The sequence below is a fragment of the Gymnodraco acuticeps genome, unplaced genomic scaffold (assembly GCF_902827175.1).
Source record: "Gymnodraco acuticeps unplaced genomic scaffold, fGymAcu1.1, whole genome shotgun sequence".
In the NCBI taxonomy this organism is placed as follows: Eukaryota; Metazoa; Chordata; class Actinopteri; order Perciformes; family Bathydraconidae; genus Gymnodraco; species Gymnodraco acuticeps.
Window position 1 is genome coordinate 489,293 of NW_022992290.1, and position 26,838 is coordinate 516,130.

Here is a 26,838-nt window from a genome sequence, read left to right on the forward strand (position 1 = left end):
ATTTGGCACATAGTAGTTGTATCTTAGCCGCACACTATGAGCATCTTCTCGTCATTACTGAAGCATTGTGCCTGATGTCTTTATGGAGAACTTGGTAACACAAACATTGAGGCGAGAAAGGAAGTGCATCTTTGTCAGAGCTGGGTTAGGATTGGTCCAGGTAAAATGTGAGAAGAAATTACCGAAATATACTTTAGTTCTTTGCATGTTTCATTAATTAACTGTCAGTGTTTGAACCAACAATGGGTTTGGTTTAAAATACATACATTTTAATATCCCTTAGAACTGCCATAAAATCCCCTTTTATTCAGTTGTGCTGCTTTGGACATTTGAATATACATTTCCATTTAGTTGTTTTTTGCTTGTTCGAGTGTGTTTCACATGATGTGTTTTAATTTAAATAACTAACTGTGTGGCTCTGTATAACCACATAGAGTTGTTTTAGCACCAGGTTGTTGCAGTCTCAAGGACGCAGGTGTTTCAACGGCTCCAACTTAGAGAGACAACACGAGCATCTTCATTCAGACTTTGCAGACTCTTGCCGTGAACATGTGACTGTAATATTTGGATCCTTTTCTGCGAAGAAGAGCTTATTAAATATTCAAAGACAATCTCTTAAAGGTCACCTATTATGCAAATTCCACTTAGTCTCTTCTACATCAACATGTGTCCCCTCCATGAAAAGAGATTCTGAAAGTTTCAAGAACAAAGATTCTCTCTCTTTTTGTCCTGATCCATTTCTATAAAAACCTGTCTGAAAACGAGCTGATCAGATTTTGGCCACTTTATGATGTCATAATAATTTGTTGGCTTGTGTAGCCATTAGCCAATCAGCAACCAAGGTAACCCCCCCCCCTTATCACCTGAATCTCCTCCTAGAGCACCATTGTGTTCTTTGTAACCAAATCTCTCTCAGAGGGGCGTGGGGAGGGGCTCCTTATTTTCATCTAAAGTAACAGACAGAGAATCAGCACTTTGGAAACAGGGCTGAAACAGAGGGGATTATGGGTAATGCTGCAATGATCTGTTTGGTGTTTGGAGCCAAACACTTCAGAGACATGTTTGTATATATCTGAGATCTATAATATATTGATGAAGAACAGTCTAATAGGGGAACTTTAACTTGAGTCTTTATTTCTATGAGATATTTCCACCACAGTGCTCCTCTCACAACCTCTGCACATGCCTGCCCCTCCCTCTCCTTTCATCCCGCCCCCTCTCCCTGTCTCACCCGTCTGGTCCTCAGTGGTGTCCGCCTCGTGGATCTGGTTGTCGAACCACATGTGGGCCACGGTCATGCGGTTCTGGGTCAGCGTGCCCGTCTTGTCGGAGCAGATGGTGGAGGTGGAGCCCAGAGTCTCTACGGCCTCCAGGTTCTTCACCAGGCAGTTCTTCTTGGCCATTCGCTTGGCAGTGAGAGTCAGACACACCTGGGAAGACACAGGGGGGGGGGGGAAGAGAGGATGGATGATTGTTACTCAACGAGGGAAGAGAAAGCATGTGTACGCACCGGTGCGTTCAAGTACTTGTGCTTGTGAAACCATGCGTGGTCCAGGTGCTTTACAACGAAAGAGCATGTTGGTGTGTCTGCATGTGTGTCTGTTTGCATGTATTTGGTTGGCTGGTTAACAGCAGGTGCACAGGGACATACAAATACAATGAATAGACAGATCCCATATGTTGCGAGAGACACATCGTCGCACAACGATTCAAGCTCTCGGCATTGTTTACAGAGCAACAAATGCAGCACAAACATTTCCACCCACGATTCACGGTGTGTCTAAAGCGAAAGCAACTAAAGAAAACCAGCCACTGGAAGTTGATTTATTTTCTGTGACCAGTGAAATGTCGACTGATGGCATTTCAAATGCCAGCTGGCATCCACCTCAGCTCACACTTTGTTTATTGTTGAAAAAGTTAGATTTATTTCAACATTTGAGCAACTCCAGTAACCGTTGAGTAATGAATCACCTGCTTTGTTGTGTTCTGTAGTATCATTAGAGCCGGAGATAACATTCACTGAGGGTAAATTAGTGTTAGCAAAAGCACAGGTGTAACTAATAACATTGACGATGGCTCTGTGCCATTTAGGAGTGCCAGTAAACCATGACAGTGAGCCGGGTTATATAAGGGCTCCACAACTCGCACACGCAGCGCTGCAATAATCAATATGTTGATGTTAACACTGGATTAAATTACTGCATGTAATGAGAAAACAGCTGCTCAAGGTGTCAAACTCGTGGAGAATCAACACACAACCCTGCATTCTCCTCTAAGTGCTGAAGAGCTTTTTAGCACAAACCCTAGTTCCATCAAACCCCATTTCAGAAGCCTCAGGCAGCAATTTCATCAAACGAGCTCATTTAGCCAGCGTACCTGATTACCTGCCCAGCACCGAACAGCAGACAGAACAAAGTTAGCAACTAACTTGTGAAGAAACCAACGTGCACACCAAGCACACACAAAGCCAAATGTCTTGTCTAACGAGGCGGTGAGACCAAAACGGAGGTAAAAGGAGAGTGAATATTAGACGTGTGTTTGTTTAGGGGCCCTAAAAAAGACCTTGAATGAATGACAACTGTTAGCTTATATGCTATTCAAGTAAACAATTAATTATATGATGTATGCCACTATATTTATAGGCATATCAGACTGTTACTGTGTCCCAAAACATCTGCTTGTTCAACAAATAACAAATATTGTTGTTCCACTTCTCATTACTATAACCCTTTTTGGAAAAACTCAATGTCAATTTTCAATGAATGTGTTCTGAGTAGTTTTGCTTCTGAGTAGTTTTGGCTGTTTTTATCAGGGGCAAATTTAGTAATGTTGAGGCGCCAGGAAAATTGTGTTTAGCTACCATTTAAAAAATGTATCCAACTCATAATACTTAGTTAGAACAAAACAAATAATGGAAAGATAAATGACCATTTGCAACACAAACCATGTTTAACCTTTGTTTGTTTGTGTGCTGCGGGCAATGTATGACTTCCCCCCATGGTTTCTGTTCACTATTCCCAGAAGCTTATTGCGTCCTGTCCTTGCTACAAAGGGACCTTGCTACAAAGGGACCTTGTTTACAAAGGGACCTTGTTTATTGTAAACTTAAGTACCCATTGTGTTCTTGCAGAGGTAATAAAAAAAAGAGGGTGGATGCTGGTATATAAACAAAAAAACATTGAAACATTTCTCTCTTTTGAGTCAAAAATCCAGATATCTTTCTTGTGAGGAAGACGCCCACACACACTACTCACAGTGACAGTCGCCAGCAGGCCCTCAGGCACATTGGCCACGATGATGCCGATGAGGAAGATGACGCCCTCCAGCCAGGTGTAGCCCAGGATGATTGACAGGATGAAGAAGCTCACGCCCAGGAAGACAGCCACGCCCGTGATGAGGTGGATGAAATGCTCGATCTCGATGTTGATGGGCGTACGGCGGACTTCCAGCTCTGACGCCAGCGTGGCGATGCGACCCATCACTGTATGGTCCCCGGTGCCAATCACGATGCCATGAGCGCCACCTGAGAGAGAGGAGGGGTTCACTGTCAGTTCAACACATGCATGTTATATGTCAGGAAGCCAGAGGTGGCAAGTAGTGGAGTACAAATACTTTGTTACTGTACTAAAGTACATGTTTCTGGTATCAGTACTTCACTCGACTACTTATTTTTCTGACGACTTTTTACTTTGACTTCTTACATGTTGAACACAAATACCTGTACTTTCTACTTCTTACATGTTGAACCCAAATACCTGTACTTTCTACTTCTTACATGTTGAACTCAAATACCTGTACTTTCTACTTCTTACATGTTGAACACAAATACCTGTACTTTCTACTTCTTACATGTTGAACTCAAATACCTGTACTTTCTACTTCTTACATGTTGAACACAAATACCTGTACTTTCTACTTCTTACATGTTGAACCCAAATACCTGTACTTTCTACTTCTCACATGTTGAACACAAATACCTGTACTTTCTACTTCTTACATGTTGAACACAAATACCTGTACTTTCTACTTCTTACATGTTGAACTCAAATACCTGTACTTTCTACTTCTTACACGTTGAACACAAATACCTGTACTTTCTACTTCTTACATGTTGAACTCAAATACCTGTACTTTCTACTTCTTACATGTTGAACTCAAATACCTGTACTTTCTACTTCTTACATGTTGAACACAAATACCTGTACTTTCTACTTCTTACATGTTGAACTCAAATACCTGTACTTTCTACTTCTTACATGTTGAACACAAATACCTGTACTTTCTACTTCTTACATGTTGAACTCAAATACCTGTACTTTCTACTTCTTACATGTTGAACCCAAATACCTGTACTTTCTACTTCTTACATGTTGAACACAAATACCTGTACTTTCTACTTCTTACATGTTGAACTCAAATACCTGTACTTTCTACTTCTTACATGTTGAACACAAATACCTGTACTTTCTACTTCTTACATGTTGAACTCAAATACCTGTACTTTCTACTTCTTACATGTTGAACCCAAATACCTGTACTTTCTACTTCTTACATGTTGAACACAAATACCTGTACTTTCTACTTCTTACATGTTGAACACAAATACCTGTACTTTCTACTTCTCACATGTTGAACACAAATACTTGTACTTTCTACTTCTTACATGTTGAACACAAATACCTGTACTTTCTACTTCTTACATGTTGAACACAAATACCTGTACTTTCTACTTCTTACATGTTGAACTCAAATACCTCTACTTTCTACTTCTTACATGTTGAACACAAATACCTGTACTTTCTACTTCTTACATGTTGAACACAAATACCTGTACTTTCTACTTCTTACATGTTGAACTCAAATACCTGTACTTTCTACTTCTTACATGTTGAACTCAAATACCTGTACTTTCTACTTCTTACATGTTGAACACAAATACCTGTACTTTCTACTTCTTACATGTTGAACTCAAATACCTGTACTTTCTACTTCTTACATGTTGAACACAAATACCTGTACTTTCTACTTCTTACATGTTGAACACAAATACCTGTACTTTCTACTTCTTACATGTTGAACACAAATACCTGTACTTTCTACTTCTTACATGTTGAACTCAAATACCTGTACTTTCTACTTCTTACATGTTGAACACAAATAGCTGTACTTTCTACTTCTTACATGTTGAACTCAAATACCTGTACTTTCTACTTCTTACATGTTGAACACAAATACCTGTACTTTCTACTTCTTACATGTTGAACACAAATACCTGTACTTTCTACTTCTTACATGTTGAACACAAATACCTGTACTTTCTACTTCTTACATGTTGAACTCAAATACCTGTACTTTCTACTTCTTACATGTTGAACACAAATACCTGTACTTTCTACTTCTTACATGTTGAACACAAATACCTGTACTTTCTACTTCTTACATGTTGAACACAAATACCTGTACTTTCTACTTACATGTTGAACACAAATACCTGTACTTTCTACTTCTTACATGTTGAACACAAATACCTGTACTTTCTACTTCTTACATGTTGAACACAAATACCTGTACTTTCTACTTCTTACATGTTGAACACAAATACCTGTACTTTCTACTTCTTACATGTTGAACTCAAATACCTGTACTTTCTACTTCTTACATGTTGAACTCAAATACCTGTACTTTCTACTTCTTACATGTTGAACACAAATACCTGTACTTTCTACTTCTTACATGTGAACACAAATACCTGTACTTTCTACTTCTTACATGTTGAACTCAAATACCTGTACTTTCTACTTCTTACATGTTGAACTCAAATACCTGTACTTTCTACTTCTTACATGTTGAACTCAAATACCTGTACTTTCTACTTCTTACATGTTGAACTCAAATACCTGTACTTTCTACTTCTTACATGTTGAACTCAAATACCTGTACTTTCTACTTCTTACATGTTGAACTCAAATACCTGTACTTTCTACTTCTCACATGTTGAACTCAAATACCTGTACTTTCTACTTCTTACATGTTGAACCCAAATACCTGTACTTTCTACTTCTCTCATTTTCCAAACAGCTGGTTCCTTTAGTCTGAATGTGTGTTTGATGCGTGATCATTATTCTTTAGAGTCATTGCGTGCCTATTGATTTGAACACGATCCGTGTATCCATCATTTCCTGGTCTTCTCTAAAGAAGAGGGACCAATGGAAACGTTGTCATGTTGCCGTTGTTCAGCATGGAAACATTCATTAGCTAACAATGACATTATCGTCATTATTGTCATTTATGTTTGTGGATATTATTCTGTTACATTTTTTTTGGTTATAGTTTTGTATTTTATTAATGTTATATATACAACAGGGGATGTTGGAAATGATTTAAATGTAGGAACTCATGGATTTAAAATAAAGGCAAATAATCAGCATGCAGAGTAAAGGGTCAATTAAAGTAATTACATACAATGTGAACGGTCTGGGAAACCCAATTAAAAGGAATAAAGTCATGTCAAAATTAAAAAGAGATGGAGTTGAAATAGCCCTCCTTCAGGAGACTCATCTAACAGAACAGGAACACCAAAAACTTAAAAAGTGGAACTTCAGTTCATATTCATCCTCATACAGAAAGGGATCCAGGAGGGGCGTAACAATCTTAATCTCCAGTAAATTAAACTTTGAATGCACATGTGAAAAAAAGGACAAAGATGGGAGATATGTACTGATTCGGGGAAATTTGGAGGGTACTTTAGTTACCCTCCTGAATGTATATGCCCCCCCGGGATCTGAATGGTCATTTTACAAACACATTTTTGAAATAATAACATTGGAGGCCCAAGGAATTCTAATTTGTGGGGGAGATTTCAATGTTAGACTTAACCCAACTTTAGATACATCAAAACCCCTTCCCTCAGGAGGGAAAAAAATCACCAAGAACATTACATTGATCTTGGGAGACCTAGGGCTCTCAGATATATGGCGAGACCTAAATCCGTCTACGAAAGATTTTACCTTTTACTCACACCCACACTCAGTATATTCAAGGCTCGATTATCTGTTTATGTATCAGAAAGATTTTTACAGGGTCCAAAATTGCAGTATAGGGACCATGGACTTATCAGACCATGCCCCGGTCTCCATGGCACTAAATCTAGGACTAGAAAGGAAAAGCACAATCTGGAGATTGAACACAGGAATTCTTAACCAAATTAGGCCTCAAATCAGGACCGATATAAAAGATTATCTGAACGACAATGACAATGGAGAAGTGTCCCCAATAATCTTGTGGGATGCATGTAAAGCTGTCCTAAGAGGAAAAATAATTGGCTATTCCTCAAACATAAATAAGCAAAGAAAAGAGAAAACAAATCAGCTTCAAACAGAACTAAAACATCTAGAAAATATACATAAGAAAACCCTAAATACAAAAACTAAAATGGAAATAGATAAAAAAAGAACGAACTCCATGAAATCCTCTCTAACGACATTAAAAATAAAATGATCTTTCTAAAACAAAGTTACTATGAGGTAGGAGGTAAATCAGCAAAACTATTGGCTTACAAACTAAAAAACAACAGGTAGAAAACACAATTTACAAAATAAAGACCCTGAAACAAGTATTATACATAGTAATCTAAAAGACATACAACAAACGTTTGTCTGTTTCTATAAAAACCTATACACACAGCCTAAAATAGATAAAACCAACATCAGGAGTTTCCTTGACTTGATCACTTTTCCTAAAGTGAGGGATGAGCAAAATCACAATTTAATTAGAGAAATTACGGGAAAAGAAATCGAAAAGGCAATCGCTGATTTAAAACCCAATAAAGCCCCAGGCCCAGATGGTTTCCCTTCTGAATGGTACAGGGAAATGATGGATCTACTGATCCCAACAATGAGGGATGCTTTTAACCACGTGCTTCAGACAGGTATAGCTCCCCCCTCATGGGGCGAAGCAGTAATCTCCCTGATACCAAAGGAAGGGAAAGACAAATGTGACTGTGGAAGTTATCGTCCAATAAGTGTGCTAAATCAAGACTATAAGATCTTTACCCACATTTTGGCAAAAAGACTCGAAGAAATCCTCCCTCGGATAATAAATCTAGATCAGACAGGATTTATCAAACAACGGCAAACTCAAGATAATATCCGCAGAACTCTACATATAGTTGAACATATATCCAAAAACAAACTCCAGGCAGTACTTTTGAGCCTTGATGCAGAAAAAGCCTTCGATCGAGTTAATTGGAAATTCCTATACCAAGTTCTTGAAAAGTTTGGCTTTCACAAGACATTTATTAATACTGTTCAAGCATTGTACGACAACCCTTATGCAAGAATAAAAATAAATGGAGCCATATCAAATTCTTTCAACCTTGAGAGAGGGACACGACAGGGATGTCCAATTAGCCCTCTGTTATTCGCAATTTATATCGAAGCTCTGAGCTTGGGGGTTACTCAAAATAACAATATTACCGGCATAAAAGTATATGGCCAGGAACATAAATTATCATTATTTGCTGATGATATATTAATATACCTGTCAAACCCAGATGAATCATTCTTGAGTTTACTGACCTTTTTGGATACTTATAGTTCTGTCTCAGGGTACAAACTCAATATAACAAAAACCCAAATACTGAGCTTTAATTACAAGCCAAGCCAACATATAAACTCGACCATTGTTCTTAATTGGGAACTGGACCACTTAAAATATCTGGGAGTAAACATCTCTAAAGATTCAGAGGACTTGTATACACTAAATTTCAACCCTCTAAATCAGAAAATAAAAGAAGACATAAATAGATGGAACTTGATCCCAGTGCTGAGCTTTGAATCTCGAATAGAATCAGTGAAAATGAACATCCTACCTAGACTTTTATACCTTTTCCAGAATCTACCAATTGAAATCACAGACAAGCAGTTTAACGAATGGGATAAAACCATATCAAGGTACATTTGGCAAGGGAAGAAACCAAGGATTAGATTCTGTACTCTTCAACTAGCAAAAAACAAGGGAGGAGTAGCGCTCCCCTGCTTGAAGGACTACTATATATCAGCCCAATTAAGAAGCTTGTTCTGCTGGTGCAAGCCAGACTACAGAGCTAGATGGAAAGAAATTGAGAATAATGTATCAGGAGAAGTACCAATCGAGGCAAGGTTAGGGGATAAAAAACATATTAAAAACTTACTGGAAAAAGATAACCGCTGGATCAACCTCTCTTTAAAACTATGGCTGAGGGCCATCACCAGGAGTGACTTTCTGGAGGAAATGAAGATATTAAGATGGTGCTCACATGATCTTGATTTCACCCCAAGCAAGCTAGATACAACATTTAAAGGCTGGGCCAAACATGGCCTTACTTCATATTGCACATTTTTCAGCAAAGGAACTATGTTTGATTTTCAAACATTAAAAAAACGATATGGGTTGAATAACGGTGATTTTTTTAGATTTCTACAGGTACGCCATTACTTAAATAGTTCCCTGTCAGACAGCCAGAAGGCCCTTGAAAACCCTTTATTAATAGTTTTCACCAGTGCATACACATCAGACACAGGGATGAAAGTAATCTCCAAACTTTACCAAGCTCTTCAAGATATTAAAAAGGAAAATACTTTCTATATAAAACACAAATGGGAAAACGAAACAAAAAAAACCATCCCTGACGAAGTTTGGACAAGCTACTGTACTTTTCAATGGAAGATCTCTAGCTCAGGCACCTACAGAATGTTTAGTTGGAAGATGCTGAGCAGGTATTTTTTCAGCCCTGCCCAGTCATCACATCAGCTAGGGCCCCCCAGATGCTGGAGGAAATGTGGTTCTCAGTTAGCACATCACTACCATTTGTTTTGGACTTGCCCTTTAATAGTAACTTTTTGGCAAAAGATCCATGTAGAAATTGAAATAATACTACAGGAAAAAATCCCATTAAACTGGGATGAATTTCTATTTGGGCTCGTACATTCAATCCCCTCAAACTTAAAAACAAAACAATTATTTGGAATTCTTACTGTTGCAGCAAAAAAAGCAATAACTAGAAAATGGCTCAAAGCAGACATCCCCTCTCTTGACAACTGGTATGACAAAATCCATGAAATCTATATCATGGAAAGAATCACATTCTCAATGAGGCTACAGGAAAACACATTTGAGGAAATATGGAAAAAGTGGAGAATTTACATATCCCAAAGACGACCATCCCTTGTTTGACTGTTCCTATACACCGACTGAATGTATATAGATGTGTATGTATGGCCACATGTATGTGTGTGTGTATTGTATGCATATATGCATGTTGATATGAATGCATATGTACATGTGTAGACATTTGCTATTTCAAACAACCCCTGTGTACTTTTTCGTTTTTATTTTATTTTGACTAATTTTGTTTGCTATTTCATTTGTCACTTTTGGGTCTCTAAAAACATATGATTTGAAAAACTGTACTTGTATTATAAAATAATGTGACCCCAAATAAATAAAGAATTAAAAAAAAAAAAAAATAATATAAAGGGAGGTCAGGTACTCTTTAAAGCAGCTGCTAGTTATGGGTACTTTTTACTCGAAGCCCATACTTCTTTACTTATACTTGGGTAAAGAAGTTTAGTCAGTACTTCTACTTTCACCAGAGTATTTTTAAACACGAGTATCTGTACTTGAGGAAAGGATGTGTGTACTTTTGCCATCTCTGCAGGAAGCGGCACACATTTTACACCAAGCACAAGTTTCTCGAAGTAGGCAGTTGTCATTTATTTTTTTACAAATGGTGCCAATTTATTTTGTTGAAGAGAGCTCTTTAAAACAAGATGTCCAGCCCTCAGCCCGTTGATAGGAAAAGTGATGCGCTGGATAAATAGTGGTGATGGATGGAGGAAAATGACAGGTGTAGGCCAGTGATTGATGGCTGAGGAGACACCGTGCTGACTGACTGAGTGAGGGAAGGAAATCATGTAAAATACAAATTTGTAATGTGCAGACCTAAGCTATTTCCTCAGTTGAAAGTGGTTCCAACAAAACTGTTCAAAGGGAAATATCTGGATTATTCAGAGCAACAGGGGCAATGTTTCTAGAAAGAAAATGCTGCTTCTGATTTTCTATTGCTGTGAGCACCACTCACACTGTATTTTAATTTTAAATCTCGGGGGCAAATATCTACAAACCTGGATACATAAAACCCAAATTATCTGCTGAGCTAGAAACCCCTAAAGAGGAAATATGGTGCTTTTATGTCCTTGAACACAACCTAGCTAGCCAGAGGGAGCACAATTGAGTAATAGACTAAAAGACAGCAGAAGGCTCAACATTACTCTCTACATAGTTTTACTACTGATGCAGAAAATGTACAGATATATGCATGTTTAGTTGCGCTGGCATATAGAATAAAATGATTTATCTTTAAAATAAAGTATAATGGGCTTTTGAACGACTTGCCTGAGGAGGAGAAACCTGTCAGCTCTTTTCAAGTCATTTTTAAAAACTCACTTTTTTTGGAATCGCTCCGTTATTTTATCTTAATATTTTCTATCTGTTTTACTCTGTGTTAAGATGCTGTTGTTTAATTCATTTTCTCTCTGAGTATTTTTTTACCGGTGTTCTGTTTTATGTGAAAGCGCTTTGTAACTGTGTTTTGAAACAATATAAATACAGTTTAATATTATTATTGTTATTTTAAAAGTCCACACAGACAATAGAGACAGACTTTTTCCCCAAATGATGTACTTTGGATATGAACAGTTCACTTTATATTCCACCTACATTGGAATATATATGAAGAAATTAATAAAGTTGCATATTTCTAATAGAATACATAAGAACATTTCATTAAAATGCTAAGTGCATCACCATTTGATGATTGATAGGAGCTGAAACATCAACTACGATTCCCAACAGTTGAATCTCAGATAAAAATACTCGTTAAAAATCTCAATGCATTAAATATTCAACACACACTACTATCGCATGGAGGGCTTGTCTAATGAAAGCACTGAAACACGCTCATGCTCAGGCGGAAAGGTAGTGTTGATGTCCAGATGGTTTGAAAAAAACACTTTTAGATGTGATAAAAGACAATCTCAGCCAGATGTGACCTACTGACCCTCGACGCAGTTGGTGGAGTAGAAACAGATGTTGCGGGTTTCCAGAGGATTGTCATGTGTGAACTCTGGGGAGCGAGTCTGAGGCTCCGACTCTCCCGTCAGAGACGAGTTGTCCACCTTCAGAGGGAGAGGAAACAAGGAGTGTGTTAGTGAGTGAGACTGAGGGAGGGAAACAGGAGAGAGTGACAAGGTGAGAAGGACGACAGCAGCACTCATCAACAACAAGCGCAACAAGTCGAAGCAAGTCCAAACGCTTTTCTGTTGTCTTTGTTATTTTCCTCACGTTCCTCTATAGGTGAAGAAATGCATTCAATTGATCGTCACAGTCTTATTATACAGCCTCGAAGTCCAGTGGGATGAACTCACGCTGGAAAGTCGACATGTTGAGACACATTTTTATACTACAGGGAGTACTATATGAAAAATGAAAGCTAACCTTAACAATGTAAAATGAATATAAAATGACAGCTGCATGGCTAGTGTGGGGAGTTCATATTCAGAGAAAAGAATTTTCTAGATTAAAGTCACACATGAAAACATTTGAATATTTCCTGAGATTAAAGTGAAAAAAAAATTGAAAAGAAAGGTTTTGTGGAGTTTTTTTGTGAATAGCATCAGAAAGATGTAAGCTGTGGGCGGGAAATGTCAACAACATGCTGAGTACATAAAACACTTTCAAAAGTCTCCGTCATATGTCAAGAAATATGAGAATGTCAAGCTGGGAAACAAAAGTAGCCACTTTCAGGTTGAAACGTTGGGTTTTGAGTGAAATATGTCAGCAAGGGTTTAGCTTGAATTTAAAATGTGCAAAAGTATCCAACATTATTTTTTATTTATTTAACCAGATAAAAGCATTGAGATAAAATCTCATTTTCAATGCTGACCTGACCAAGAAGGCAGCAACGTTACACAAAACACAAACATATAAAATACAGAGAACATAACTAAGAAAACAAAAGACGAAAAAGCAGTCACTACATTGAGCACATTAGGACAGTAAGAAACGACTTATTACTGCAAGAGCAGCTGGTGGTAAGGACCTCAGACAAGTTCAACTTAAAACATGCTATTGAGACAAGTGCCCTCAGTTTGAGGCTTGATTGAAGGTCATTCCAAGACCAAGGACCATAATAAAAAAGCCTCAGTCCGCACAGCAGGAACCTGGACCTGTATCCAGGCACTGGATCTGAGGTTGTAAGAGTTACAAACTGGAGAAAATCTGGCACATAGAGTGGAAGCTTACCTAAAATGGCTTTATACATTAATAAAAAACAATTATAATAATAATCCTTAAAAGTTTGTTGATTAAGATGACATTCCCATAATCATGAGCTTTGTTTTTGTGCTAATTAGCAAACGCTATTATGCTAAAAACCAGTGCTGAACGAAGTACTTGCGTAAAATCTTACATAGAAGTAAAATGACAAAAACATTTGCAAGAAGATATACTTTAGCAAAAGTACTAGTGTACGTAATATCCCATTTCAGATTAATATATATATATATTACATTAGAATTTGACATCTGATGCGTTAATGTATTTATAAAGGCTGGTGAATCTGGAGCTAATTTTAATACCGCTGCTGGATATCTTAACCTACAATTATATATATTATAATGTATGTATTAGTTTATATGTATTTTTTATAAACTACATTTTGGAATTTGTAAAATAACTAGTAACTAAAGCAGTCTGATAGTTAGATTAGTTCAGTCTAGTGGAGTAAGAAGTTTAATTTTGGCTTTAATAATGTATTGAATAAATATAATATAGCATACAATGGAAATACTAAGGTAAAGTACCTCAATATCATAGTACTTGAGTACATTTACTTCATTACATTACACCACTGGCTCTAACACTAACTTAAGATGATGACAACAAAAAAAGACTGATTCGAATTAAAATAGATTCAATAATATTCAAATAATAATAATAATATTATAATAATAATATTCCACATTGAAGTCCCTCTGCCCTCCCTACAGGCCGATCACGCAGACTGCGTGGGGCCTCATCTTGAGGAGGGTGCCTCAACTGAGTCGAAAATGCGGCGCACCTATTAGTGTGGCGCGGCACACCCCCCTGTATGTACCCCCCGATGCTCGCAAAACAGAGGGCCTCATCATATAACTTTGCGTGGGGCCTCATGTTGGCCAGGGACGGCCCTGAAGGCGCCTTAAATCAAATGTGTTAGAGCCAGTATTTTGATTTGATAAGAAAGGCCACCTAATTGTGACGTCTGTAGTCAACTTCCCACGGCGCCTGCTCTAAAGTGAAAGTGATGGGCAACCGGCTAGAAAGACGCCGTCGAGGAACCGTTTTTAACCGTTAAACTACCCTTTAAGTTATTAAGTTATATGAGCCTTATCAAGAAGAAAGAATGCCTAAGTTGTTTGTTATTTAATTTGAGTTTTGCTTATTTGTTTTGAATATTGTAAAGGCCTCTTTTCTTTGTTGCACATGTAGAAGTTTGTTATTCAACACATCTCTTAATACCATCCAAACCATCAGAGGCCAAGCAACTCTTCAAACTGTAAGTAACACACATATAAAGGAAGAAAACAAGTTCAAACATGTCTGTTTAAGGCGTCTAGTGGCTTGATAGATAAACAAGGAAGGAAGCCACGACAAAATGTATTATTATTATTATTATATTGAAAGCAGGTGTAAAATAGCAAGTCAGTGGAATCCCACTGAGACCTCCAGTGCCCCTCCCCCTACCTTGCACCCGCTGGAGGAGACCACTCGAAGGTCAGCCGGGATGCGGTCTCCTCCTTTGATCTCCACCAGATCTCCTCGCACCACAAACTCAGCATTGATCTGCATCTTCTCCCCCTCACGGATCACCAACGCTTGCTGGCATGGAGAAAAAAGGGAAGAGAGGGGAGAGGGAGGGTGCGAACAGAGAGAGGATTTAGTCAGAGGAAAGGAAGAGCCGGAGGGTGCAGAGGTATACGAGAAAGGAAGAGATAGCGGGAGTGAAAAAGCAGGAGGAAAAAGACAGGTAGTCGGAAAGCAGACAAGAGAGTGGAGTGAAAAAGCCTAAATAGATTAAAGTATTAGGTAATCGAAGTGCTTAGGGGGGGAAACGCGAGGGGAGTTTTTATGCAAACACATTCACAATTCAAAGTTGGCTCAAACATTTATTCTTCCTTTGTGCAAGCTTATTAGGTTTCCACTCAAGTGAGGGTGTAAGCTCTACTTGGGGGACAGCTTATTGATTCTGAAAGCTGTGAGAGTACACCAAACAACTCAACTTACCTGTGGCACCATTTTCTTGAAGGAGTCCATGATCCGGGAGCTCTTGGCCTCTTGGAAGTAGGAGAAACAGCCGGTGATGATGACCACGGCTGACAGCACCACGCCCAGGTACAGCTGAATGGGGCAAAGCAGGTGAGGTGTCATTATCCACTTAGTTAGGTTCATGTTAGGCTTTTTTAGGCAGAGGAAAAAGGGGATTTACAAACCGCAAAAAGGTTTTAAAACAGCAAAACCTTAAAGGCTGAGAGTTAAGAGCAAGACAATCTCAGAGTTAGATTTAAAAGGAAAAGCCACCTTAAAGCTGGATTATCGTGTACTATTCCTGTCCTTTTGGATGATTCAATGTTAGTCTACATGAAAGTCTGTCTTGCAAACCCAGAAAACCTAAACAAGAGACTCTGATCTGCGAGGCCACCAACACCCCTTTTCCATCAAAGTGATTACATTTCCAGTTCGGAGCCAGCGTCTGATTTCTAACCAGTTTTTCGTGTTTCCACTGCAGCGATGCCAGATTCACATTATAGGAACCAAAAAACTGCTAAGAACAAGAACCAGATTCATACAATTAAAAGCAAAATGAGCTTTGCGCGATTTAAAGGTCACCTATTATACAAAATACACTGTTTCACGTCTCTTCTACATCAACATGTGTCCCCTCTGTGGAAAGAGACTCTGAAAGTTTCAGGAACAAAGATTCTCTCTCTTTTTGTCCTGATCCATTTCTATAAACACCCGTCTGAAAATGAGCTGATCAGATTTTGGCCACTTTATGATGTCATAACGATGTTTTGGCTTGTGTAACCATTAGCCAATCACCAACCAAGGTAACCCCCCCCCCCCCCCCCCCCCCCCCTTATCACCTGAATCTCCTCCTAGAGCACCATTGTGTTATTTTTAACCAAATGTCTCTCAGAGGGGCGTGGGGAGGGGCTCCTTATTTTCATCTAAAGTAACAGACAGAGAATCAGCACTTTTGAATCAGGGCTGAAACAGAGGGGATTATGGGTAATGCTGCAACGATCTGTTTGGTGTTTTGGAGCCAAACACTTCAGAGACATGTTCTGTACCCTACAGGCCAATCACGCAGGCTGCAGGGGGCCCCGCCCAGAGGGCCTCAGCTGCTGTGCGCAGTTCTCTGTGCACCCACCTCTGACACGCGAGAGTGAGAGTGAGAGGTGACAAGGGGAGCACGTCTGTAACCCGACACCGTTGCAATGAATCGACATCTGACCAATCGCGGCTTTGATACGGCCACTAGTGCAGGTGAAGAGACAGTTTCAGTCCGAGAGGGGAAAAAAACAAAACATGAAGAAGCTGCAATTCATGACATGAAGAAGGCAGTCTCTGCAGAGCATATAGGCTAATGGAGATGCAGTTATTTCCAGCATTCTTTATTTACCATTCATTCAAGTATGTGATGCCTTTTATCTGCTAATGTACAGGAGGAAGAGTGATACACTGTCTGTCTAGTTGGCTTACATAACAGTTAAAGTTTACAGCCTAAAAAACATGGAGCATTTTTTCCCCTTTTATTCATTTTTATGACAATTTGCACATTTCATGGTGACGCTCAGCCTCTCCCCTTAACTCCTAACAGTCATCGTCATGTCAACCACAACACAGAGAAATACTGATAGAAATGTGTGTGTAGTTGTTGATACATTGCTGACAGAGGGAACTAGGAATACAGATTTAAGAAGTATCAGTTTTTGAGCATGTCATAAGCATGTTTTGTCTTGACTATATTACAACTATATTATAATAAAACAATATAGTATTTATATTATTGAATTGATTATGATTATTATTAGTAGAAGTAGTTTATTTGCATTAATTATATTTTAATCTTTTAGAGGCTAGTATTTGGCAGGAAATGCAGACGTATTCACCTGTAAACGCATACTGAACGACATACATGCACATTCACCATGTACCTCACTGTATAACAAAGTAACTGTTGATAATAATAATAAACAGGAATTATATTTGCAAAGTAGCCTACTTTGTTTTAAAAAAAAATTTGTTCACTCCTGTCGGTTGGGGGGGGGGGGGGGGGGGCTCATCTCACAATGTCGCTTGGGGCCCCAAGTTGGCCAGGGGCGGCCCTGCCTGTAATATTATGATGAAAAACAGTATAATAGGGAACCTTTAAATGGTGACGTAATGACGAGGCACTATTTGGTTTTCTGGGCGGTGGGAAACAAAACCAGTTCGCACTTAGAACTAAATGAGAACCAAACGAGCACCAGTATGGCGCTAGAACTGATTCTCAGTGGAAAAGGGGTACAAGAGATGTTTAATCTGAACTGGAGCCTGGCTGACTTATTTTGGTCCTTTTTTTATTTGTACTTCCTATGAATATTTTCCTTTTCACCAAGCTGTGATAGGTTGAGCTCTTGGCTGACGCAAACTAGACAGCCAGGTTTTATTTTGGATGAAAGCGTCTGCCAGCTGCTCTGTACTGTATGTCCCGAACTCCTGGAAAATAAAATTCTTTAAAAGCCCTGAAAGGTTTCCCTTTCTTTTGAAGGTGCTGCTTTCATTTGACAGCAACAGACCGTTTTGCTTTTTTACACTTGAATGCGTGTTTTTATGGCTTTTTTAGGGTAACGGTGCAAAATGTTCTGAACCAGGAAATACATTTGTATCCTCAGAAAATCTGTGTTTACAACATTTTCCACTCTCATGGTGGTTTCGTCTTCACAGGTTTCTTTTTGCAGATTTGAGCTCTTTTGCTTGCTTCTCCAATTGGGAGAGACTTGTTCTTATTCACCAGTTTTACACAAAGACAACATCTGTCAAGGCAGGTGACACATTTGAATGTACTAAAGTTTAATGGATTTAAATAATAAATCCTGAATTTCCAGACACATGAATATTAAAATATGTTGTGTAAACTGAGCAGCACTTTTAGAAAACCTGGGGATAATAAACCTTTTTTTTTCTCACACTGAAGACAATTCCTCAATAGATACATCAAATAATGTTAAAAATGGGTTTAAGTGAGAACAAAGCGATGTGTGAAGTCCTGTTAGGGCGGGTTTTATTCTTAAATAACTGCTTGTACATTATGCAAAGGCTCAAAGTGCCAAATCTGCAGGCTTTTGAAGTCGCAGAGCATCCAGCTGTAGGGAGATTACACTTATCACGTGTGTTCATGCGCGTGTCTATCTGTACAGTATGTTATTGTATATTATGCAAGGGTTTAATGCTGTCTGGGGTTTGGAGAACGCCGAATGATGATTGCGTAATAACTCAGAGTCATAAAGTGCAGTATATGGATGGCTGCGTGGCTCCATTTGCACAGCGGGTGGTCTGAGCATTTATCGCTGCTAATGCCAGTGACGGCGGATGATTTTACGTCACATTCTCCGAGGCGGGCTCTATGTCTTTGTGTACTTGTAATTCTCTACTTACGAGGATCAAATAGTGGCGCGCTTTAATGTGTTTTTTTGTTTTCGTTGCTTTTCAATTTTAACGCTATTCCTTTTCGTCCTGCTTTACTATATTTTGTATTTCCTTTCGGGATGCTTGCTGTGTGTTGGTAAATGTGACCTAATTGTGTTGCCATTTTGGCAAGGACTCTCGGGAAGGAGATTTAGATGTCAAGAGGACATTCTGATTAACTAAAGGTCAGAATAAATAATCTCCCCACAAGAAGATAAACCATAAGGAAATCACCAAAATGAAGTATTTAACACCTTCTGGTCCCTGGTGGAAGGTTAACGATTCGGTTTAAGGATGCCAAATGTGTGTTTTGTTAAATGTGCATGCTTTAAAATCATTTTATAATATCATGTCTTGATTTTTGGTGGAACTAAAATGTTATTGACAGATGGTATGATCATATTGAGCTATCATTTGCAAAAATAGCAACTGAGCTATTTAGGGTTTGTTTAACTTGGAGGATAAATCTTTCTCAGAATACATTTTTATGCAGCCAATACCAATATTACACAAGCTGCAGTATAAACCTTTATTGAGGGACATGCTTGGCTGAAACTCTCCATAACTGTTAAATGCAATTCAGAAATATGTATGAACATTATGATATATTATTCAACATGCAGGGGAAAAGCTTAATGTTGAAGATGCTGCTTCAGAGGGAAATAGCTTTGGAGAAAATGAAATATTCCTTGATTGAGAATATCTATATTTTTTCCTGGATATGCCTAAAACACAACCCTGGAACCGACCATGACTGATTTCAGTAACTTCAATCAATAACTAGATTCAGAAGACATGGATATAAAAGGTTAGCTTTACCTAGAAGAAGAGTTTGGTTGGATGTAATGCAGAACGTCGCATTTGTACGTCAATTCAATCAGTAATGTGTGATTTTTGCATATGTTTACCATATCGTAATGTATATTTTGAGGTTGAAAATATAATATTTTGAGTATTTTGGTAAGTGACCGGACAAAATCCCTCAAATTAACAAAACCATACAATCATTTAAGCGTGGATATGTCCATGTTTATGTCTCTATTTCTGTCTCCTGTACCTGTTTTATACCTGCAGCTGTCTTTGCCCATGTACCTGCATCTCTGTGTGCCTGTGAGTGATTAATATGTGAGGTGTGTGCTCGTACATGTGTGCATGTTTTACAAGCAGTTTCTCACGTTGTCATTGACCGCCTCGTCCTCTGTGGCCACCTGGATGGAGTAGGCCAGGAAGCAGAGGATGGCACCGATCCAGAGCAGGATGGAGAAGCCGCCAAAGAGCTGACGGCAGAACTTGACCCACTCGGGGGTGGTGGGCGCGGGGGTCAGGGCGTTCGGACCGTCCCTTTCCAGAACCTCCAGGGCTTTGGCGTGGGTCAGGCCCTGAGGGAGAGCAATTTTTAAGAATGAGTCTTTTGCATCTGTTAGAAAAATATCACTCGTCACCGGCTTGAGCTTCAATCTCAGGATCCATGTTTTTATTATCCTCTCAAGAATGGAAGTAGTCATCACATATAGAGCATTTGGTACAACTAGTTCCTGAGCAGTGTCCTTCACATGCTGATATACAAGAGAGGGAGTTACACAGTCACAAGATGCAGAATACCGGTTCAAACCAGTATTCAATGTTTAGTTTTAGATTAGCTAAGGATAGAGGTTGTCGTTTTTTTTTCTCATACTGATATTCTGAACAATCTGTGCTGTTGTATTTGCTGTAAAGTGTCTCTACTGTAGGCTATTTTATTATATGTACAGCACTTTGGCTCGACCATAAATTGTTTATAAATGTGCTATATAAATAAAACTTGATTTGATTTGATTTGCATAAGCAATAGACATGAGTCATATGTCTCTCTCCATAGAGGCTGAATCATCATGTTAATCACATAGCTATCATATGCCTAAAACAGTCCTGATGCTCTTCTAGGTAATCAAACATCCTGTTACGTACACAGCTACGTAGGGCTTTTGTTATCATGTGTACTCTGATATTAGAAGAGTTCATTCATTATTTTCCCAACAGCTAGGAATCTTATTACAACACACAACGACCCCATTTTCACCATTTGACTGCTACAGTTGCAAAACATAAAGTATTCCTGCTTGGCCTATTCAACACTACGGGTATAATAAACTGGGAGAATCTTCTTACTAAGGTTAAGGCAACAAAACTGCTGGATTTATTGATATTTTCATCAGTTAATTCCTAATAGTGTCATGTTCAATTCATGCATGTATTTGAAGAACATTTAGCTAGATACAATGTCAAAAAACACAGAAATTGGCTATTTTTTCCAGAGGTTAAGCAAGTTTCCTTTGGCATTTTTAAAGCTTGTGATGTTTTTGAGCACCCAAGGTTTCATATTTTTGTCAACACTAATCTCAAAAAGATAAAATCAGTTTCACTTCAGCTGCAATGTCAAACTTAAGGTACGGAGCAAATGTGTTTACGGCATAAAAAATTGTGTGATGTATTCGATTCTGTCATCAAATTCGTTGCATCAAAGTGTGTATGTCTGTGTGCGTCTGTGTGATTGGGGGATTAAAGATGAATGAGGCTCAAGGTGAGCTGAGGACGCTGCTGTGGATCAAACTTGACCAAAGAAATGTTTGGTCTCAGTTTGGATGTTGCTTACACGCACCGACACACACAGATCACATCTCTGTGGGCAGTATTGTCGTGTGTGTGTGTGTGTGTGTGTGTGTGTGTGTGTGTGTGTGCGTGCGTGCGTGCGTGCGTGTGTGTGTGTGTGTGTGTGTGTGTGTGTGTGTGTGTGTGTGTGTGTGTGTGTGTGTGTTTTGTGCATGTGTAAATGAGATTGTTTGTGTTACCCGTGTGAGGTCCACTCCATAGCGTTTTCCCAAATCCTCCAAAGTGAGTTTGTGGTCGTCCTGTAGGCAGAAAATAATCTGTTTTAATCTGTTCTTCAGGGGAACAGAAACACAGAATATAATCTATAATGGTAATTGGCCAGTAACATTGTTTTCTAAGGTAATTTGTCAATGACATAAAATAAATGGGAAACTGTACATATAATTCTACGGCAAAATATTCAACGTTTTGCTTTGAGCGCATGGCTGCAGCTGTAAAGGGAATTATTAATAACAAGCCAGGGTCATATAGATCGGGAGGACATAGCACTGATCCATTACACATCTCTATATCACTGAGATAAAATACTTTATTCTATAGCTGACATGGATCCAGGGAATATATATACATTATTTATTTCCTATGACAGATGGTCAAGAGGTCAACCAGTGAGGTGCAGTTAGTTTGTTCTCCAGTTGTAAAAACTTGACCACTCGAAAACTGAAAAATACTGCCTGATGGAATAAGTCACCCCATGAAGCATTTGTATATCAACTCATCAAGTTTCTTTGAATTTGTGAAGAGATACTTTCTTTTTCTCTAATGCCTCGAAAATAATCAAAAATCAGAGGCAAGTCTTAAAGAATTTAAGTGTATGGGTGTTTGCATTTAACAACAACAAAACTGTATCTAAACAACTTTAACTTCTGCATTATAATCCAAGTTGTGTGCTCACTTATATTACCCAAAAACATGCATTTTCACTCAACCTTTCTAATAATAACACGTATTCATAATCAGTACCCAAAAGCACGATTAGCACACCTGTGCAAGTGTGATTGTTTTTTTTACACAAGGTGAGTAATTCATACACCAATTGTTAATTTCAAGGGAAAGTATTCCTTAAACATTGTTTTGCAGGTTAATTTTCCTGTTTTCAGGTTTTATTATAATTCTGGCTGCTAGTTCAGTGACCTGAATATTCTGCAACTGATTTCTACCATGGTATGTATCTATTTTATTCTATTACATCTGTGTTTCGCAAATTTACAAAAACGTTAGCCCCTTTTGTTAATTGTGTCTTTTTGCTGTTGTAAAGCTGAACTTGTCTTAATTACCAGATAAATAAATGATTTCTGATTAGTGGCATGTTTGCATTATTATTCCTGCGCAGCATATTGCACCTCGAGATTTCCCCTGTAGCTGAAATGGAGCTTGGTTCTGTAGCCACACAAATTCCTGCTAGCAGCTGTCAGGAAGGTGTCAGTCCCACAGCATGAAGGGCTGCTTTGTCCATTCAAAAATAAGACAGGGAGAAATCCATCAATACAGTCCCCTCGGAGGACCACAACGAAAGTGATTTGGCCACCATCAACGACATGCCCGAGTGTTCACAGATCAGTTCACTGGTTAGGCTTTATTTACACTGTATGCCCTTACACCCAATATTGATCAGCCATTGTCTGATGGTTGTTTAAAGGAACACTGGGGGGAAATGTAGGAAATCACTCAATGAAAGAAGTACATGAAACAGACTGATGAAAGTGGACACTAAAGCCCTGAACAACGCTGGAAGTGTTGACAGCATCCAAGGATTTCTTTCCTCCAATAGGTCAACAGGCCAACTTGATAATTGACAAGAGCTGCTTTATCAGAGATAGTGCGTGCAGCAAAACGTAGACCCAGTTTTCATGGGCATCGCTTGGCTGCGTTCTGACAGCACCTCAAAGGGATACAGCTCTGCACAAGACAAAGACGCTGCTCTACACTGCTGGTGGCCCACAAATTATTCAGCATTTTTCTGAGTACAAAGAAGAGCAGCCAGAGGGTTGGTGGAAGCGATAGAAGAGGACAGGCTGGCTCATCTACAACCGACAACACTAAGCAGGTTGGATTGCCTTTTTGTTTACTGGCCACTGTTTTCATTTTCCCTGTTAAATATCCCGGTGTCTTTGGTGTGACACTATTTGGGAGCAGCGATAGAATCAATCAGTGTGGGGAGGAGCAGTGACAGCTTATTTTCCTTACCAAGGACACCTCCTTCTTCAGCTCATCCAAATCCCTCTCCTTCCTTTTCTTCTTCCCCATATTCTCGGCACCAAACTAGGGAAGGAGGGAGAGAGAGATTACACATTATCCTAAACTTCCACAAAAAAACAAACTGGGTTATTGTGCTTGTAGCCACATTGTGTCTAGCCATTTACTCTCAGCCACGTATTACAAGAGTCAGTGTAAGCACAATAGACTTGTGTGTATGCCGGTTCATTTCAGTCTCCTGGCAATATTGGCAAACCATTCACTGAATATGGAGGAGAAAATATTTTTCTCATAGTGAAAGTTCCCTTATTTGTGTGCCTGAGAGCGAGTGTGTGTGTGTGTGTGTGTGTGTGTGTGTGTGTGTGTGTGTGTGTGTGTGTGTGTGTGTGTGTGTGTGTGTGTGTGTGTGTCATGAACAGTTGGAAGAATGGTGCATCATGGAAATCATCTGCTGCTGTCAGTCTTCTCTTAGCAGCACGTGTGCATGTCAGTGAAGGAGGGATACACACAGAGTGCGAGCGAGAGACACAGTGAAAAAGTAATCAAAAAAAGCCAAAGACGGAGCACAGAGTCGGTGGAGTGCCTGAAATGTGTCTCGCATAGCAATTTCCCCCCCAGTGTGTGTGAGGAAGATTACCAGCCTGTCCCCCCATAAAGCTAAATGGAATGAGCCTGATGGAGAGAATACAAAATTACGTAATTACCCAAATAAACAGCAAGGCGGTAACAAAACTTATTTAGAAGAAAAGCCATCATCCTGAAATTATACTGTCTTTAAAGAAAACAAATAAACAGCAGCAGTCTGAGGAAAATCCAGCGCTGCAGACAGGTTTAGAAATCTCAGTAGTTTTCCATGATGCATATCCAAGCCATATGCTGTTACTGTATATAAGTCACAGTAGGAGCACAGCAACTGAGTCATGCATTACAACAGCTTCAAGAGGAAGCGAAGGTTTGAGAGCGACAAAACAAACAAGCACTTTATGATAGATATTTTTTAATGAAAATCACTTACCCCTTTACCCATGCTGAATATCCAGACGTCGGCAGGTTATAATGTGAAGGACAGCGCTCAGGGGCCACAGCTGAGACCTCTTCCCCCCCCCCACGTGTGGAAGACACTTGTGGCTTTTTTGGGCCTGGCACCCCCTCACCAAATACGCTGTTCCGTTAGTTCTTGCACCCTCCTGTCAGGGTAACCTAAGCCATGCCATTCCTCTCTACATACTCCTATACCATGGCCTCTTTACACCCAAACTCTCACACAGTGGAGGTTTCTCTATGTGTGTGTGTGTGTGTGTGTGTGTGTGTGTGTGTGTGTGTGTGTGTGTTGTGTGTGTGTGTGTGTGTGTGTGTGTGTGTGTGTGTGTGTGTGTGTGTGTGTGTGGTCTAGCATTACTATACTTGTGGGGACCTACATCTGTTTACATAGTCAGTTATAGGTCCCCATAAGGGGAATCATTCATTTTAGGGTGAAGACTTGGTTAGGTTTAGGATTAGGGTAAGGGTACGGTTAAGGGTAAGGGTTAGGCATGTGTTGGTTATGGTTAAGGTTAGGATAAGTCTCCAGGAAATACATGTAAGTCAATGTAATGTCCCCTGAAGTGATGTATACATGGTATATGTGTGTGTGTGTGTGTACCTGCTACATATTCTCCACACCCCCCCACCAACACACATGGTTGCATGGAAAACAATGACCACCAATCAATGCTGTCAACACCAGAAACAAACCCTCGCACTCCACATAACATGCAGTGCAAATGTGATAATGAGGGACATATATTGGCCTTTTAAGATATAAAATAACATTTATATTCAGCTTTTTCTGATACTAAACACAGACTGAATCCTTAGGTCTGTTCTGCATTAAAACAAATCCCGTAAAAATCTGTTGAATCGTTTGTTAATTGATCCTCAAAGATCAGTTGTTTCTTTTGCTTGAATTTAAAGTGACTTGTATAACACCACAATTAGCAACATATTTCTAACAAGGCGGGTCATGAACACTTCGCCCACGCAACAAATGCAGCGAATGATACCGTGTCAAATAAGTAGTCAACCAAATGTCTTCTCACAAGTTGCCAATTACTTAAAGCGTTGACTCTTCCTACATTGCATGCTTTTAATCCTGTATGAGCTGAAACTTTAATGTACTTATGGGCCACTGGCTCCTGTTCAAGGTTTCTTCTACTTTTTCAACCCAGTCTCACGGCATTTCATGTTATAGTCACCAAATTAATTGAATATTGATTCGTGTTCACCAACACGGTTTTTCCATTGTTTTCGTGTCACACAGAACGATTTGAAAAGCAATGTATTTCTATTGGTAGTATGTTTCGTGCCTGCACCACGTCTTTTTGTCCGGTCGGGTCTTGGAAGACCAGAAGCTGTGTGGTTCATACAAACATTTTCTTTCTCAATACCACGATTTTTTTAATTATTTTTAAATTGTATAATGTCAGACTTTTTTTTGCCGTCCGCGAGGAAAAGAAATGGGGCTCAGAGCCTCAGAATACTGAAATCTGTATTTTTCCTTCTAATTTGTTATTATTTACAATCGTGCTATGTGACACGAAAAAAAATGGGAAAATCATGTTGGTGAACACGAATCAATAGATTCATTTCGTGACTATAACAAAAAATGCCGTGAGACTGGGTTGACTTTTTCTACACTAATGGGTGTGGTTATTAAGCTGTCCTTATTACAAAGTGCTTAGCATGTCTGTGGTGAAAAATGTTTCCCATTAACGTTTCTAATAATACAGTATGATAAAACATTTATTTTCAGCTTCATAAAAAAAGATACGTTACTAAATATGTCAATTTTAACCTCAATGGATCAAGAAATAAGAGAAGAAAGCTAAAACTGTGTTAAGCTAATATTCTTGCCTCTAACTTAAAGTGGACCTATCATGCTATATTTGAAATATATATTGTAGGGCCATACCTTAAAACATGTCTGTGAAGTTTTTTTTCAAAATACCAAACAGATCACCCATTGTCGCCATGCCTCATACTGCTCACACCGTTCTTTTGAAACCCTGTTAGAGAAACGCGGATCTTGGGTCCTTAGCTTGAAAAAGAAAGAAAGAAGAGGAGGCGGAGCTAATGCCTGATCAGAATTCTACCGGAGATAAAGTTAAATTCGGTTGTGATAAAACGCCATCCTGTTTAAACCAC

The 26,838-nt window shown here is 39.0% G+C and overlaps 1 protein-coding gene across 2 annotated transcripts in view; it reads right to left on the reverse strand.

Moving 5' to 3' along the window:
- Positions 1-26,616, reverse strand: part of atp1a2a (ATPase Na+/K+ transporting subunit alpha 2a) — a 52,911-nt gene extending 26,295 nt beyond the window's left edge. The window contains exons 1-10 of one of the 2 annotated variants that reach the window (XM_034207861.1): positions 26,606-26,616; positions 24,671-24,683; positions 23,647-23,721; positions 21,639-21,698; positions 19,986-20,189; positions 15,364-15,477; positions 14,824-14,958; positions 12,098-12,215; positions 3,255-3,523; positions 1,232-1,430 (exon numbers count right to left, since the gene is read on the reverse strand). In XM_034207861.1, the coding sequence (XP_034063752.1) occupies positions 1,232-1,430; positions 3,255-3,523; positions 12,098-12,215; positions 14,824-14,958; positions 15,364-15,477; positions 19,986-20,189; positions 21,639-21,698; positions 23,647-23,721; positions 24,671-24,682 (1,186 nt within the window). In that variant the 5' untranslated portion in view covers position 24,683; positions 26,606-26,616. Of the gene's footprint in view, positions 1-1,231; positions 1,431-3,254; positions 3,524-12,097; positions 12,216-14,823; positions 14,959-15,363; positions 15,478-19,985; positions 20,190-21,638; positions 21,699-23,646; positions 23,722-24,670; positions 24,909-26,605 lie in introns of those variants that run through there. The other variant, XM_034207860.1, reaches the window with a different exon arrangement.
- Between the last annotated feature and the right edge of the window lie 222 nt (positions 26,617-26,838).